This window comes from Diplotaxodon limnothrissa, linkage group LG12 (genome assembly GCF_057381915.1).
Source record: "Diplotaxodon limnothrissa isolate DT_005_m linkage group LG12, D_limnothrissa_male_GT1.1, whole genome shotgun sequence".
Taxonomy (NCBI): Eukaryota; Metazoa; Chordata; class Actinopteri; order Cichliformes; family Cichlidae; genus Diplotaxodon; species Diplotaxodon limnothrissa.
The window spans coordinates 27,328,184-27,346,063 of NC_140607.1; the positions used below are offsets into that span (position 1 = coordinate 27,328,184).

Sequence of the window (17,880 nt, forward strand, 5' to 3'; positions counted from 1 at the left end):
TCCTCAGTTTCTCTGCTTGCCGGCTAGCTCTCTCCTCTCTCACTGTTTGTCATAAAAAATATGTTTAGCAGCGGTTCAGAGCTTTGTCAAGGCTAATGTTGGTACAAAGGCTTTCTGAGGCAGTGCTGTTATCTCCTCTAGTCTAATCTAGCTAATTAAGGGCATTGCTGGGAGGAAGGTGCTACTATTCTCATCTAACTCCTGGGTGTGCTGTCTCCCCAGTCTGGCAAACTGACTCGTGCTTTTACACACACCTTTGTAAATACAAAGACGTATATGCAGACACACACACACAGATTTGAAAACAATCTCAGATGTACTGAAATATCAGCCATATGCTCACACATTTCTCTCTCTCACACACACATGCAAAAATAACAGACTTTCTGAAACATGCTTCTTAATGGAAGCCAATAAAGTGGAGACTACCAACTGTTCATATAGACTGAGATGGTCCGATGTTACTGCTGATTTAAAAGGAAATAGTTCAGCATTGTTTCGCCTGATTCTCTCCACTCAAGAGCAGAACTGATAGGCTTACTGTCCATTTAGCTTCACATCACAGGGGGGTGGTGCTGATATCACAGCGGGTGGAGGGTAGATGTCAACAAAAATGAGACTTGTATTGCTAAAGACAGATTTTTATTAGAAAATAAAGTAAAAGATTTTTCAATTAGTATGCGCTGTGGAGACGTCTGTCGACGCAAATCAAAATGCCAGCTGTATCAGCTAACACTTCCTTCTCTCTCTCTCCAACCTGCCGTGTCACTCTTTTCATTTTCTCTCCCTCCTTTTACTTCTACAGTCTCACACGTCAACAAAATGAATCCTGGAAGGTGATGAAGGAAGAGGTAGTACCAACTCACTTGTCTGTCTCACAACCCTAACTGTGAATCTAGGCAGGTATGTGTGAAGATATATTCTGTTTATGTGCCAGCATATTGGAAGATCTTTAAGTTTTTGTATAAAATCTAGGGGAAGTGGGTGCTATTGTTTCATCTAGAAAGATATTAATTCATTATATTATTGCTAATGGAGAAGATCCCAAGTAATAGACTCAGTACCAACAATCTCCTGGAAGAAACAAAACAAAAAGCAGTCTACCAGTATCAGTTGCCCAAGAACCAACAAACAGATGCAGTGGTGTGTCCAGAGGGGAAACATGGGGTGGCACTCGCCCCATGTTTGAAATATGAAATAGGCACTCCTGGATAAAGTGCCCTATATCTTTAGATAATAGCATTAGCAGGAACAGTACTGGGATATAACTTGTTATATTTAACAAGTTACTTTATAGTGTTTTAATGTACTTTATTTAAGTATTTCTTAAATTAAATATACAGACTTGGTATGGCATATGCACATGCAATTTTCTTTTAGTGCTTGCTATTTCTTTTTCACTATATTTTAAATTCAAATATACTATGTGCTTCACAACAACTGTTTTAAATTGTAAGAAACTGTAATTACCTTTTTTTTGCTTACTTTAAAATATACTGTCGTTTTAATATTTTTAAGCTATAAGTAATGAAATAATTTCCAGCTGCAACATTAAAAAGATACAAATTCATGAATCAACAGTTATGATCTAATAATATCATGTATATTATACATGCTAATATTGTGCCTATTGAGGCTTGGTAAGTTGCAGTGGCAGTTTTCAAGCAATGGCATCTGTATGAGGGCACAGGAGTACCCATGAACATGAAAATTGTAAGTTTTCTACACCAATTTTAATTCCCTGTCTTGTTCTTGGTTCTTCCTGTGCTGTGCTCTTTAAAAATATCCTGGGAACACCTCTGTACTGTACATATGAAGATACTCTAAAAAACCACAAAAACACAGACAGACTCATGGGGATGTGCTGGAGCAAACAAACCTTCTTGATGAACAACTCGTATAGGCACACTCAGGAACACTCACCGCTTCGTCCTGATCTCTCCATGTACATCTCGATGCCCACGGTGAGGCCTTCTTCTGTTCCACTCACTATATCCGCTCTTTTGTTTATTATTTCCAATCCTTTCTTCTCTCTGGATAATCCAAAGTTCAACTGGAGTAGAAAGCACTCATAAAGTAGAAAACACTATGAATGATTCGAAAATGTTTAAACTAGACACAACAAGGGGGGTTGGTGTCAAACTGTGGTGGTGGTTGATTTGCGAAGGATTGTTTTCTGGGGCTTGAGAGAAGGTGTGTGGGGAGGCACACAAGGTGGAGCAGTGTTTCCTGTTGGTGGGAAACTGTGGCTGACTGGTAGACCGCCATTTTCCAACATGAATTCATGGGAAAGAGAATGAGGAGGAGGAGGGGAAGAGGAGCAGCAGTGTACTGGGCTGAGCCTCAAGTCATTCAGCTCAGCCTGCAAGTGTAGTTCTGTGTCATCTACATCGTACTGGAGGTCGCAGTCCGGGCAGTAGCCATGAAACTGAACCTTCTCGCTGAAACGTACACGTTCCCTCTCACGTGGCTCCCTGCCAGGGGCCTTGGGGCATTTGTTCTTTTCATGCCGTAGAAGAGGCATGGGTCTGGGCAATGTAGGAACAAGACCCGACTCAGGGATTCCACTGTCATTAGAAATGAAGCATGGTGTAGAGGAAAATAAATCCCTGTTTGATTTCAATGGGAAAACCCCACCATTCCTTAATAGAGACCCATTAGCCTTGGATAGATTCCCTGATAACACTAAAGTTGGATGAGGCAGATTTTTAACGTTGTGGTCCTCGGCTCTCAGCGGGGTATGCCTTGGTGGTGGTAGAGGTGGGTGTGGCTTCTTGAGTACAGTCAGGACTCCAGGAGGGTTGATGGGGACTGGCATTAGGGAAGCAGGTGTTTTAAATATGCAGTCTTCGGGAAAGAGTTTCATCTTCTCCAGGCTGGATGCAGTGGTAGTGGTGGTGGTGGAGCTCGAGCTGGAGTTCAGTGTGTCTGTCTTTGAGCTGTCTGTTAGTCCGTCTTCCTCCAACTGCAGGTCACAAGTTAGGGTGTCAATCTCATGAACAACCTGTTGGTGATAATAGGAAGTGTAACTATGACAGCTGAAGGAAAAATAAATAAGTGTGTCACAAGAAGATGAAATTAGGCCACTTAGATTATGGTATAAACTGTAAAAGCTGCGTCCTTATTCACAAGGGATGTCCACAGCAGGTATCTCCACATGTTTCACTTGGCAGAATTTTTATGCTGGATGCCCTTCCTGATTCAAGCCCAGAGGGATTTGTGTCTCCTCCTGAGACTCACCCGAGGAGCTTATGATTTGTTAGGAGAATGTGTGTAAACCACTTCACCATGGAGCCACTGGTTATGGTATAAGTTGTAATGATGCAATATTTTGGTCAGTGATTATTAATTAGATTGACCTAATTTTGAAACATTGTTTCTAGAACCAAAGTTCCTCCTAACAGCCAAACTCTTGTTAACAAAAGGTTCTCTTTTTGTCATCCTGGGTGAACTGAGATGAACTAAACCAGCCAAAGCATATGGGAGAGTTTGTTTGGATTTTTTTTAGTAAAGAGCAAAAGTTTAACGCTTTAGCAGATAGCCTACTTTAAAATTATTTGTTTTACATCAATAATCTTATTTCCATAATTGCAGAAGCCATCATAATTTTTAATTGCGAAGCCCTACAGAAAATATTTACTATTACAGTCTCATCTAAAAAGTTACCAACTTGGAAAAAATGCATTAGGATATAGGGTAAGAAGATGAAGTAGAGGAAAAGACAAATTAAAATCTTTGTATGTTCTTAATTACATTTTAAAGAGGAAACACTTCCAAATTTATAAGACTGAAGATTGCTTAATACATCCCAATGACAACCACAGTGAGAGAAAATAACTATCAATAGGATTTTTGAGAGAAGCCATGAGCCTGCCAGATTCTGACCTAAGTGATAGATTACATCAATCTCATGCACCAGCAGAATTCAAGAGAAGTAGCAGCACCAAACATATCCTGTGATGCAAGACGGAAGAACCATCATTTGTAATATGCAACCAATTTTGAGAAAGAAGAAAAGAGAAAAGATGACAAAGACAAAGGAATGTAAAAAAAAAAAGAACAGTGCAGAGGAGTGAAAAGATCACTAAACTGTTTGTCTCTTATTAATCAAAATACCATGAAAAAGACATAACCGAAGGCTTTGTTTCCTTGAAATGCAACATGTGACAGCAGACCATTAGGAGACATTTAACAAATCTGTAATGAAAAAGAAATTATGTAAAATGCCCTACTAACTTTATCAGAAAGGATATGAATACAGTAGATACAGTAGATATGAAACAGCAGATAGAAAAATACATCTATGTCTTCCCATCGGAAGTTTGCATCCACATCCTACATAATGAAAGTACTTAAGAACTGTTCAGGAAGATAACAAGCAATATGTACTGATAAAAATAAATAAAAACAATAAATAGAGGAAAACTTTAATTAGAGTATAGAATTGAGCCAGTTAAACTTCTCGTCATTTAAGTTGCAGAGAGGGTTAACAGATGCACTAAAGGTGCTACAGTGAGACTCAATACAAGAATGGTTTTATAGATGAAGGCTACTGACCCCTTTTTTCCTCCTCATCTTTTCTGGTTGTTTTTTCACTAGGTTTGCGTTTGGTTATGGTCAGTGTCACTACTGGTAGTGTGAGATACCTGGACCCTAGAAAGGCTGCACAGTCCAACACCTCCGAGCACAGTCTCCAGAGCATGGAGGAGAATTCAGGAGACAGGTAGTTACTCTAGGAGCGCTGGACAGTGTTGTAGAAGATCCTTACCCATCAGCAGGGCATTCCTTTGTGTAAAGAGGAACAGGATGGACATTGCCAGAGGCCTATAAAATGAGCTCCAGCAGACCACCGATGGGAATGTCTCTGACCAAACAATCAGAAATAGACTTAATGAGGGTGGCCGGAGAGCCCAACATCCTCTAGTGGGTCCTGTGCTCACTGCCTGGCACTGTGGAACCTGATTTGGCATTTGCCATAGAACCACAGAATTGGAACGTACACCACTGGCACCCTGTGCTGTTTACAGATGAGACCAGGTTCACCCTTAACACATGTGACACGTGATTTTGGAGACACATGTGATTGTTCAGCATGACCAGTTTGATGATGGGTCAATGATGGTCTAGGGAAGCATATCCATGGAGGGATGCACAGACCTCTACAAGGTGAGCAACAGCACCCTGACTGCCATTAGGAAATGGAATGAAATCCTTGGACCCATTGCTTTAAACTGGCAGACATGCTCACTTGACCTAAATCCAATACAGCCAAATTGAACGCCAGACTGTCCAGGAGCTCAGATCTCCTCACAGATCTAGGAGGAGATGGAAACCCATTACTCATCTCATTAGGAGCAGGTCCTGAATGATGTTGTCAGGCATGCATACAAGCACGCAGGGCCCATACACCAATGAGTACCATTTTGAGTTGCTGCATTTTGGCAAAATGGACTAGTCAGCCGCATAATTTTTTCACTTTGATTTTATGGAATGTCTTTGAATTCAGCCCTCTGTAAGTTGATAATCTTAATTTTCATCAAACAATGTGATATCCTTTCATTCCCAATAAATCCAAAACCCAGTCCATATCAGCAGAGATATCCAGCATGTTTTTTTCCCCATTAAAATCTTATGTGTTTTTAAAATGTTCCTTTAATTTTTTAAAAATTAGACCTGCATATATTCAAGTGCACATGCAAAATGCTATAGCTGAATTTCCTCTAACACTGTCTTATTAGATTGTCACATCATGTTGTTATAAAAAATGTATCAAATGTTGATAACAATATTAACTAGATATCTATTAAAAACAGAGATGAATACTTCATCAATATTCACTGGGAAGTGTTTGACCATTCTTGGAATACACCACGTCGTACTGCTCTCAGCTGCTCTCATATAGCTAACAAATGATGGAAGTAGCCAGCTTAGTGAAGTCCCTTGCTATGTGTTTTCACTTTTGCCATCTTGGTGCTTTGATACTGGATGCGATGAACAAATGGTGGATCTGAAGGTTGGATGGACTACACATCTAAGAATGATTAATCTACATATATATGCATGTTTTTTCTTCTTTTGTTTGTTTCTGGAATTGATCAATAGAATTCAGTTTTAACCAGATTATTTAAAAATACTTATGAAACAAAAGCTAAAAGTCTTTTGCTAACACTTTGGTAGTGATTTTTCTTTAGCAATCATTTATTAATCAGTAGAACAATATGTGTTATATTATCGTATATTCTTTATTGACACAATATTAATATTTCAATTTTAAATATCAATGTTATTCTCAGTATGTGATTATATTTATCAGTGGTTCAGGTGGTAGAGCGGGTCGTCTACCAATTGGAGGTCAATGGACCCATCCCAGATACTCCTGTTCATGTGTCAAACCCCCACGTTACTCCAGATGCATCTTTCATATTTTGAGTTTAAGTGAATATTAGATAAGTGCTTACATATAGATAAAAGCACTGCCTGAATATGTGTGTTGTGTAATTGGATGAATTAAACTTGTTGTAGAAAGTGCTTTCAGTGCTCAAATTAAGTAGAAAGGCACTATGTAAGTACCAGCCCATTAACCATTTACCATCAAAACCAAGGCTATTACAGTTAACTAGAGCTTACTATGAAAAAAGTCCAGCTAACTGAACTGAACTAATGAAAAAAAGAACAAAGATGTAGACTGTAGAGGAAACTTCCTTCAGTTCTGAACTTCTGCTTTGCCCCTGACAAATTTTAACTACAAAGGAAAATAAAATTAACCTTTTTAGTTATTCAAAATTAAACTGAACAATTTTGAATAACTGGCAATAAATTGAATAAGTAAACTCACTAAATAAAAACATTAAAAAGTTGAAATAAAAAAATAAACTAAAAGCTATATTAACCCTAATTGTGACACCTCTAAATTCCAGCTGTCGACCAAACAAGATACACCCACCTAAAACCAAGGGCTGACTAGACAACTAAAATATGATAGACCATGCACACTTTATCTTTAGAAATGTAAGTACTTGCACTTTCAGCACTTCCATGGACACAGATACTCTACTATTCATTTACACCTACAGTGCTCAGGCAATATCTGGATGCTGGAAAGGTTTATAATACATCATAAACATTGCCCAAGAAGTCTTTAACACAGCAGATAAAATTTAATAATCATAGTAAACTCTACTGGGAACTAATAACTGGTACTTAGTAATATAATGCCCACGTTATTGAGGCATTTTCAGAAGTCTTTCCAAAAACCTTCCCTTTAGAGTACATTTCCTTCCTGCTTCTCTTCCCTTGTTGGAGAGTGGTGCTTCCTTTGAAGCCCAGAACTGAAGTGGTGTTGGACATTTTGCTAATGTTTAACTCGGCAGCTCTCATAGGGTCTAAAAAAAGTCTAACATAAGTTGAGCTGAGCATGCATAGGTTCACAGTATCCTAGCCATTAAAGCAACCAAGGAGAAAATTTCTCTAGAAAGTAAAATTACAACATTTGAGACAAAGATGTTGTTTATCTTTTGGATTAGGGGTTCTCATCTTAGAGTACCCAGTATGTTAGCCTGCTCTCAAGCACATTTGCTATCATGTGGTTTTAAATGCATGTGCAAACAGCAACTAAGAAGAGAGAGCAAGTGACTGAGAGGGAGCGATAAAAATAAAGATGAGAAGGCTAGGGCAGAGTGCTAAACTCTCCATGCAGTCTTTAAATGGATAATTTGTTGGGACACACACAAGAGGTAATACCAGTATCCCAGTGTGCAGCCCCTGTTGTAGGCCAGGCAGCTTCGGCGGCAGTGCCAAGCATCTGGGCAGGGTCCCTCCTTGGAGCCAGGCTCGGCTCCAGCCCCGTCTGTGAGTTATAACAGATAACTGCCTTTCAAATGGATTACACCCCAAACACTGGCTTTGATAGTAACACCCCCTGGAGGTATGTGTTTAGTGTGTGCGGTGTCAGAATAACTGATCCTCTACACAATCTCCCAGAAGCAAAAGAAAAAAAGCAAGAAGGGAAGAAAAAGGAAGGGCACATCACATAAAAAGATCAGAATAGACAGATTACAATGGCTTCTTCTTCTCATTTATCTCTGGTGCCTGCTGTGACATATTGTAAACTGCTGAAAAACACAAAAGGAGTGTAATTTAGTCAAAGTTGCAGGAAAAAATGAGAGTGAGGGGAACAGAGCGGCAGAAGGAGACAGATGCTGTGTCGGCTACCCATCCATAATGTACCACAGGCTGTACGCAACAGAGTTGTATTAGAATGACAGCTTGTCATGTTAAGGTTAGAGGTTTGGCAGAGCGGACTGGATGCCTGGTGTGCAGTCGGCAGAGGAATGCAAGCATAAAAGCAGGTAAGACTGCAGGTTATTTCAAGTGAGGGGGTGAGACTGATTCAGAGAAACCACTTTAATGTGAATGAAGGGAAATATGTCACAGAGGCAGCTATATATTACTGGTTCTGTGACTGTGAATATAAACCTGAAATATCATCCTGATTTCTACAGAAACATCTGTAGTCTCTCCATCACTGAGATTTGAGACCTCAGTCAGACAGCTCTAAAAGAGTTTTGATCTTTTAGGACTAGAGAGGAGGAGGACAGCCACAAATACACATGCCGAGAGACAAAGAAAGATGAAGATAAGCAAGACACCACAAGGAGTCCAGGGAGGTGACAGGTGAAAAGAAGAAGACCACTTTCTCTCTATTATTTGACAGGAAATCATTTGGACCAACAAAACAGTCAGCATTAAGATGATGAAATTCAATGCAAAATCACCTTCCTGCTTGCACCAACTTGTCCATTAAATATTAATTGTGATCACATTTTTTTCACACTTTCATCAAAGCTTATGAGTCAGGGTGAAGAAGCTGTCCTGCCATTTCCCACCCTATGTCCTCCCAGTGCCAAATCTCTCTCATGTTGGTGATAATGATCACATACATTAATGGGAAAGGCAGGAGCACGGTGTGTAGTCTTTTCCAGGCCCCACTGGTGAGGTCGATGTCAGCCCTCCATCTCTTCTCAGTCAAGGATGCTCAGAAAAAGCACCCTCACAGCAAGCCTGTGGAAATAACACGACACATGGCAGAATACTTCTTCTAATTTACCTCTTTGAGCTCTTTAGCTACATCCTTAAGATCTCCCAGGATGGTTTCCAAATTCTCCACGATTGTCTTGATCTCCTTTTTCACTTTTACTTTGGAGACTACTCCTTCAGCTTCTGCATTTGGTGTCCCTGACATTCTTCAGTTTATGGCACAATCTATTTCATGAAGGATCTCAAGTCAAATCCTTTGCTCGCCACGCTGCCACTTTGCCAACGCATTTTCTCTCTCTTTTTTGCTATGTAGTCCCCCAGCTGCCGTCACTTTTTCTCTCCTAAATCACGGCCAGGACGGAGAGAAGTGGCGTCGGGCAGCATTCTATAGCTAACACTAGGCATGCGCAATAGAGCGTAACACACAAAAATAACGGTTATGTCAAAATATTGTATCATACTGCCTGGGAAACAGCGCCCGTCCACAGGTTTATGTCCAACGGCAACAAAAAATGACGTGCCACGGGCATCCTTCACGTCGACAGAGCGCTAAATTCAACATTTTGTTAGAAAATCACCGACGCCAGCGCTTTAAAAATTGTTTAAGCAAAGAAGGGAAAGAAGAAGAAAAAGAAAAAGAAAGAGGCAGCTGTCCGAACCGTTACACAGTTGTTCGTTAATGTAACGGTCCATAATCCTCAGGCATCGACAAAATTATAATAAGCTCCTCCTGTTCTCCACATAATTAATAGATGGTAATGATATACCATGACAGGTAACGACAACCGAGAGGCACGGTCCTCGGAAAAACACCCCGCCAGTTTCATCCTGTCTACATCGCAGCCTCCTTGGAGAGTCTGAGCACAGGATGCTGGTGCGCGGTCTCTCTCGCTGTCCTCACGCGCTCTCTCTCTCTCGCTCCTCCTCACGCTCTCTCTCCCTCTCCCTCTCTCTCTCTGTTATATCAAGAGGATGCTGCTGATTCAGTCACTTTATTTGGTGTTCTCGTCATTTGCCCTGCAAATTTGTTAACATTTCTTCGTGATTCGGAACGGTTCTGTTTGTTGCGTTCAAATAACATCATTACATCCCCACCACAGGTGGGCTATCCCTACAGTCTAACTACTGCCAGTCCCGCAATATGCATAATTAATATGCAGGACTTCTTATTATCTGTATATAGAATAAATAGTATTGTAAGGGCTGTAAAATAAATGTATTAAATATGACTATTATGAATAAAATTAGGATATTTGCCAACTTTATTTTGTTGATTAGTTAGATATGGGAATGTAACGTTAGGAGATAAAAGCAGTGATTTAAAATCAAAAACAACCAAACAATCTGCATCTCTCCAACTGGCTTTGAACTGGCTTATATTGCAACCTGTGAAGCTTCAACTTATTTTAGGCTACAGTTTAATATTCTGATTCACAGAGGAGCAAAGGAGTTCTTAAAATTATTAATTTCTCCCTGATGAACTCTAAACCATCTTCCTGATGGTAGCAACTCATACAAAGAGTACAGAATGTACTCAGATGGATCACACAGCATTCTCTGTGATTGTTTAAGTAGCCTACATACTTGTTCTGTTGTACTGGCTCAGACCGAGTATTGTTGAACTTAACCTGCTGAGTCCTATTTGTTAGAAATGCGTTAGAGAGATACCACTTCATAATTGAAGAAGTAACTCCTAACTGTTTGGAAACTAACAGAAACTAAAGGGGGGGGGGGGGGTTAAAAACACTAAAAGGCAAATGAGCATATGCTTTCCTCAAGATGTTTTGGAACTTAGTGGATAATGGAAGAAAGAACGTAATCCGTGCTGAAAACAAACTGTTTTGCAGTTTACAGCTGGAGATATGAAGAAAATTGGTGTTTTAAAATTGTTGTGAAGCATAAGAACACCTGCACTGCTGCTAATACAAGCAGTCTTTGAGATTTCATCACCATTATCCTTTATCTTTTTCTGACTGATTATCTTTCTTGTTGTAAAATTCAGATGCTACAGATTATGTGAATTGGACAATGTCATAAAACAGCCTGAAAAATTTTAATATCAAAATTTGAGGTCAAAGTACACAGATTACACGTGTAAAAAATGATAAAAACGTTGTAATAAAATCCTGGCTTCTGATTGGTCACTGCTCGTTACAGCCTCCCTATATCGCGGAAGTGGAACTTGTCAGAGTTCATCCTGCTGTCTCAGAAAGCCAGTGCTGCAGCTTTTGTAGCTTCTGTGACCCTCTCAAACCAGATAGTAAAATCTCAAAACAATGTCTCTGTCTTTCGAGGGAAGAGTCGTGCTTGTTACTGGGGCCGGAGGAGGTAAAAATCGCCGTTAGCTGAGCTGTCGACTATGTTGACGCTAAAATAGCCTCTGTATTGTTAGCACCAAATGCTAATCTGGTAGTTGTGGAGTTAGTTTCTTAGTGAACAGCCCAGTTATTAGGACGGAAATTGCATTAATTTTTTCTCGTCTTGCGCGTTTGTTAGCTGCACAGCTGCTCTAATCACGGCGTCTTGCTGACTGCTAACACTGGGCAATAACTGCAATATCAGTAAAGCAAGTCTTTGTTATTGTTATATAAAATTAGCTATTTTAATTCGAGCAGAAACCGACGTATGTCGGTCTTTTTATTTAATGGAAACGGAGATCAAAGTACGAATGTTGCAATGGCTTGTAGCTCCAGGGAAAGTGTGTGAAAGGGCATGCAGCAACGACACAGCAGTGCTGCAGGTGGTGATGGGTTTTTTCATTCTTTGGAAGTAAGCTTATACCTTTTACTCATGTGTCTTTCTTTGCACAGGTCTTGGCAGAGAATATGCACTGGCTTTTGCTGAGAGAGGTGCCTCAGTAATAGGTAAATAAAAGATATTAATTTTTTACTTATTTTACCTTGTGTTTCTATCGTAGTATTGTTAAGATGTCCTGGGACACGTGCAACAAAGCAGAATTTGGATTATCCAGGACAATGAAGCAAAGTCAAATCTTATTTATTTATATAGCACCTTTCAACATAAATATTACAAACAGCTACACAAGAAAAATTCCAAAACATTAAAATGAAAAAGTTACTTAAAAAAAAAAGTAAAAGTAAATTAAAAACACTGAATTTTTGCTGCTCTTTCAAAGACATCACTGAGTCGACATATTCCAGGGTCAAAGGGAGAGCTACTGTTGGAGGATCGCTGTCTTCCTTTAGTTCTCAGCCTTATATCCTACATAGCCAGCTGACCCTATTCAAATGACCCCAGGGATCTCCTGGGGATGTACAGATGTAAAAGTTCACCGATGTGTGCTAGTGCTTGTCCATGCAGAGCTCCAAAAGTCAAAACCAGAATCTTAAAAATTGGACTCTGAAGTTAATGTGGAGCATGTGGCAGTTAATTAGCAATGCTGTGATATGTGAAATCTTGGAAGATTTAGTCAGGTTCTGAACAACCTGCAGATGTTCCAGGGAGGTTTGGGTAAGAAAAGTGAACACTTAATTACAATAATCCAGACGTGATGAAATCAAGGCATGAATAACAATTTCCAATTCAGAGCGTAACACAATGGAACTCAGCATAAAAGCAACAGCGAAGCAGAGATGTAATAAGATAAGATAAGATAAGATAAGATAGAGCTTTATTAATCCCTCGGGTGGGTTCCTCTGGGAAATTCGATTTCCAAAAAAGCACAGCACCGACAGAAGTTACAGAGTTATACACACACACATATATATAAATACAGAGACAATATAAATAAAATATACGAAGGGGATAAATAGAATAAATAGGAATAAAAATAAAAATACAAGTGAATTGCACATTTCAAGTATTGAGTCTGTAATATGAGCATCTAGAAAGAAAGCTGAGTCAAATGTTACACCAAGTTCCCTGATAGATTTATCAAATGTGGTATAGGGACATAGAGTTTCCAGATAGGCAATGTACCAAGTTAAACTGCCATGGTAACATAGCTGTAGGCTTAACCTGTGCTGGTAAACACCTAACCTGTAATTTAGTAAGTTTACATACTCCCTCCCTTTAGGGAGAGAATACTCTGTTTAGTTCATCTGTTTTTTAGCAGTCCAGCATCCACAATTTTCAAGTTATCATATTCAAATTTTGTGTGACAGTGGACACCAACAACCGCTCGAGCTGATTCCACTTTGGCGAAAATCGAGTGAAGGTCCCACCAAATGTGAAAATCAGTACAAACTTCATATTACCCACAATATTTTTTTTATTTTTTTTATGGGTTGTCCTCAAGCTTCAGAGCGTTTACTAGGCCTTGGGGGACATGAGTACCTTGGTTGGCTAAGCATTTGACCTTGACCTTTATTGTTACTCCCCAAGGTCAAAGTTGACCATTAAATTTTTTTTTTTTTTTTAAAGAAACCATATTGAGTAATATATCATATAAAAGGGCACGGAGAGAGCTGTACAACATACGTCTTATTTTTTCAATATGATGCCATAATAGGGTTATGTCAGAATCATAAAACATCAAAGTTGTAAATATAGAGCTTGCCCTTTGGGGGAAGTTGTGATCTCTCAGTGCTGTATTTTTATTTTCTTAATTTAAAAAAAAATATTAGTGAGTATCATATTGGTATACATATTCATATTTAGCTCCGCATGGATCCAGCTAGTTTCATATATCCTGTTCATAGTTTGAACATAAGGTTTATACCACTTTATGTTCATATGACTTGCTGCTGACTACACTAAAGCACCAGCTGATTTTTACCTGAAATGAGCAAAAACGTGCAGACTGCTGCATCTGTATGACATACTGGTGAAAATACCTGCTGGTTTAGTGGCGTTCCAGGCTGACGTTGAGTTGATTTGGGATTCACTGATTCAGTTTTAAGAGACTGCGACTGAATTCCATATTACTAAGTGAAACACATGACAGTTGGTTCCAAAAATGTGGGGCGCAACAGATCTTCTGTAACAAATGTCCTGAATTGAGGTGCTATACCAAATTGGGAGAGGGAAATGTTGGACTAAGATAAATTATATTGAAATTGTCGGTAAGAAGCTTGCATTATGACTGTTGGTTCTTTTATTCTTAAAATTACACAGTTGCAGGCATAAATATTTTCTAATTTCAGTATATTCCTCCTGCCATGACTGAATTTGATCTTAACTCTGTCAAGGAATCAGCTTGCCTATGCTGTTTTCTTAACCTAATCACTCATGGAGAATTGCAAAACTCACCCCATTATTGCTAATCTTTTTCTCCTTGTTGCAATAAAGTGAATGACCTTGGGGCAGACACTAAAGGAGGCGGAAAGAGTTCTGCAGCTGCTGATAAGGTGGTGGAAGAGATAAGAGCGAAGGGAGGCAAGGCAGTGGCGAACTATGGTGAGTTCTTCTCTTCTGCTTGCTTCACGTATTTAGTTCATGTAGTGGCTGAGTGAAAAATAGTATTGATTTCTATCAGTTGGACTTGCTCAGTGATGAAACTGTTGGTGAGTATTGAAGATGTGTCTCACCTTTAGGAGAAAAAAATCGTTTTTGAAAACAAAACAATCACTCTGTTTTATTGGCAATTTTAAATGTTGACTTTTTGTCCATTTTTTTTTTTTTTTTGCCACATCACATCAATACTTAAACTTGAAAGAAGAGTGAGGCCATAAGCTTTATCACTATGAAAGTTTCTTATATGCCTCCCAAATCTGCTCATTGCTTCTGTGTATATATAACTATGAGCCAACTATAAAGGATGTTCAATATAGTCAGGCTTTCTTTGCGTTAGCTGGCTTGATAAAACCCCAGTTGTAGATAACGGGTACTGCAACAGTGGTTATCAACTTTCTTTGTTAAGCCCGGATTCCTGCTTCAGCCTCTGTGAGTGCTAACATAAAAAGTGACTTTTCACATGTCATCTGACTCTTCTTCTGCACAAATTGCTGCCTGCTCCGATCATTATCACATGATGATAATGATAAAATGGTGATGACCTCTATAAATAAAATAAAAATAAAGCAGTGAAATGCAGCATCTTGCAAATAAGACAAGAAATGAATGCCGCAGAAAATCATTAATCTTTGTATTTAGTGCACAGAGAGGTAAAATAAACAGTTTAACTTGAGTTAATTATGTTATCTGATAAATCTGATGGTTTACACTGATGTAACTTTACAGCTGAGCTTCATTCATGACATACGTAAGGTAGACTGCTTAACAACTTGTGCATATAAAATGTATTAACCCAGCAGAGCATCTGTATTAAATTTGGTGAAAAAATGCTGATTCCAGTCGATTTTAACCTAAAATTCCCAACTAGATTATATATTCATATATTCAACATAAGTTATCGCTGTGATTGTACCGAGGGGGAAAATAGTCACTTTTGTGACATGAAAAGCTCAGATTTTAAACTCTGTTAATCTCACTTTGAAGTACAACCTGAACTAAAGCTAACAAGAAACAATCTTTTAAGACCAATTTCTCAAAAATAAAAAAAAAGAATGTAAAACTGTGAAAAATGACAGTTTTGTTATGTCTATGCAGATTCTGTAGAAGATGGAGAGAAGCTGATCCAGACAGCATTGGATGCATTTGGAAGAATAGGTGTGTATAAACCTTCTATGGAAATCCTGCGGCCACTAGTGCTGATACCTGTCACTACTGATTTACGAAATGATCATAAAATGATTGTCAGCAATGTCGTTACAGTTATTCACTGACTTTAATATCTTACATTTATTTTTTCCAGATGTTGTTGTAAACAATGCTGGGTAAGTCCTCTAATAGCAACAATCACACATTTTATTTTCTTATTTATTATTAAAAAAATGTTTACTCATATCATGTGCTATTAGAATGGCCATTTGGTTGCAGTTTCCAGATTCATTTGAGCATGCAATATTAGTTTATTAAAAAAGGGGGGGAAAAATCTAAATGCAGGAAAAAAATGCTAAAACCCTTTCTTTGCTTTTCCCTACCAAGAATACTTCGTGACCGATCATTTGCCAGGACGAGTGATTTGGATTGGGGTAATTACACTTTAATTACATATTTACTTGCTTACCTCTGTGTCTTCTTTTGTTTACCTCACAATGATATATGTAGATCAATATGTTTTAAATTGTGTTTAAAACCTGCCATATGCTTCAAACCACACCGTTCTAATGCTAAATATCAGAGATGTGTATTGTTATGCATTAATGTTTACTTGTGTTTTTTACCTCTTACTCTGCATCACAGACCTCATTCAGAGAGTTCACTTGAGAGGCTCTTTCTTAGTGACTCGAGCTGCCTGGAACCACATGAAAAACCAAAAGTTTGGCAGGTAAGTAGCTCAGCTTGTAACAGCTATTGACGCAGGTAAAACTGTGTCATCCTCTTATTACGCAGGTAGGATATTTTTCTTTCCTTAGATCTGTCAAGTTACAGTATCCTCAACAGGCAACATTACTGGAGTGTTATCAAGACCTCGGTACCATGTGATGCATGTTCATACGTCAGCAACAGTACTAAAGATAGGCCGACAAAAAACTTTGACTATGATTAAGTGGTCTCTTGAGGATAATTGTCATAGACATATTCAGATGCTGCTTTAGTCACTATTCTTTAATACAGATAGACCTCAAATGGTGCAAAACAAAATTCCTATCTTGGGTTGTTTTTGTTTTTTGATTTTTGTTTTTTGATGATTTTTTTTACATACTTTTATTAGCATGATTTTTGTGATTTATGGTTTTGTTTTTGCTTTTTTCTCTACTACTTTTACACCATAAAAACTGCTGGATCAAGACATGCAATGTTAGAAAGAGTCAGTAAACCTTTTGGAATTACCAGGATTTGTCTGTGACTAATACAATTTAGTTTTATTTTTGTCTAATTCCCAAAACACCAGCTTGATGTTCCATAGCACCGTTTTAATATTGAAATAATCAACTTGTTCTCAACCTGAAGTCATTTTACGAAAGCTGTCTTTTGCCCATAAGGCACCGTACACAGAGGGATTTCAGGAATATTTTAGAGATCTGCAAACACTGCAAACAGATCTGGGGGTGCCATTAGCATTAGTCCCATTTTTTTTTTTTTATTAGCTGTGGCTAACGTCCAGCTGGCACCTTAGTGTTTTGCTCTTGGTGCAGCTTTTTACTTTCCGCCACTCATTATTTGTAGAGAGACGACTGAACAGCTGTGTCGAACTTGACCACATTGGAATTGTGGTGAAGTTGCACATCTGTTCCATATGAAGCTTACTGCCCACTCCACTGAGACTATCCTACACTTCTTTTGCCTTATCTAAAATAATTTATTTCTTTGGCTGCCTTGGAGCAAAGCGGACCACAACCGAGTGAATATGTCAGTTGTGTTTATGTTCTCCTTTGAACTTTCTTGAACTTGTACTGAGGATATGTACAGACTGGCTTTGGCGACAGTTATTTTAGATTACAATGTATAAATGTATACATTGTTTATTTGGAACTGGTGAAACAATTAAGTTTCCCTTTTTGTTTCATGTTTTTCTATAAAAGCTGAAGATTTTACTTTATTATATGTTATATATACCTGTGTTAGTTGTGTTGTTCTTCAGTATATTCATCATGTTCAAGTTCGGACAGTAAAATAAATAGTATTTGAAACAAAATCAACCTTAATCTTCACTTAGGAGCAAAAGTGAACCTTTAATCTTGACAGAAATTGTGATTTGATTTATAACATACTAATATTTTTTCCATGTCGCTCAGCCATTCTAGTGGATGATTGTTACTAACGTGAAACAGTGATGAAGTTAGCAGATGAAGTTTGTATTGATTTTTGCTTTAACGATGCTATGCGTTGCTTATGGAAGATAAATGATGACAGTGTCGACTTAGACAGACATGCAGT

The 17,880-nt window shown here is 38.5% G+C and overlaps 2 protein-coding genes across 2 annotated transcripts in view; one reads left to right on the forward strand and one right to left on the reverse strand.

The window, feature by feature from the left end:
- Positions 1-2,137: 2,137 nt before the first annotated feature.
- Positions 2,138-9,241, reverse strand: prr16 (proline rich 16). Its single transcript, XM_085368464.1, has 2 exons — positions 9,107-9,241; positions 2,138-3,004 (listed from the first exon to the last, which is right to left on the reverse strand). Exons 1-2 carry the CDS (start codon positions 9,239-9,241, stop codon positions 2,138-2,140), a joined length of 1,002 nt encoding a protein of 333 aa, XP_085224590.1.
- Positions 9,242-11,222: 1,981 nt separating this feature from the next.
- The window catches only part of hsd17b4 (hydroxysteroid (17-beta) dehydrogenase 4), a 32,857-nt gene continuing 26,199 nt past the window's right edge, over positions 11,223-17,880 (forward strand). The window contains exons 1-7 of the mRNA XM_085367412.1: positions 11,223-11,364; positions 11,847-11,900; positions 14,287-14,394; positions 15,547-15,606; positions 15,752-15,773; positions 15,985-16,031; positions 16,243-16,327. Coding sequence (XP_085223538.1) covers positions 11,313-11,364; positions 11,847-11,900; positions 14,287-14,394; positions 15,547-15,606; positions 15,752-15,773; positions 15,985-16,031; positions 16,243-16,327 — 428 coding nt within the window. The 5' untranslated portion in view covers positions 11,223-11,312. The remainder of the gene's footprint in view (positions 11,365-11,846; positions 11,901-14,286; positions 14,395-15,546; positions 15,607-15,751; positions 15,774-15,984; positions 16,032-16,242; positions 16,328-17,880) is intronic.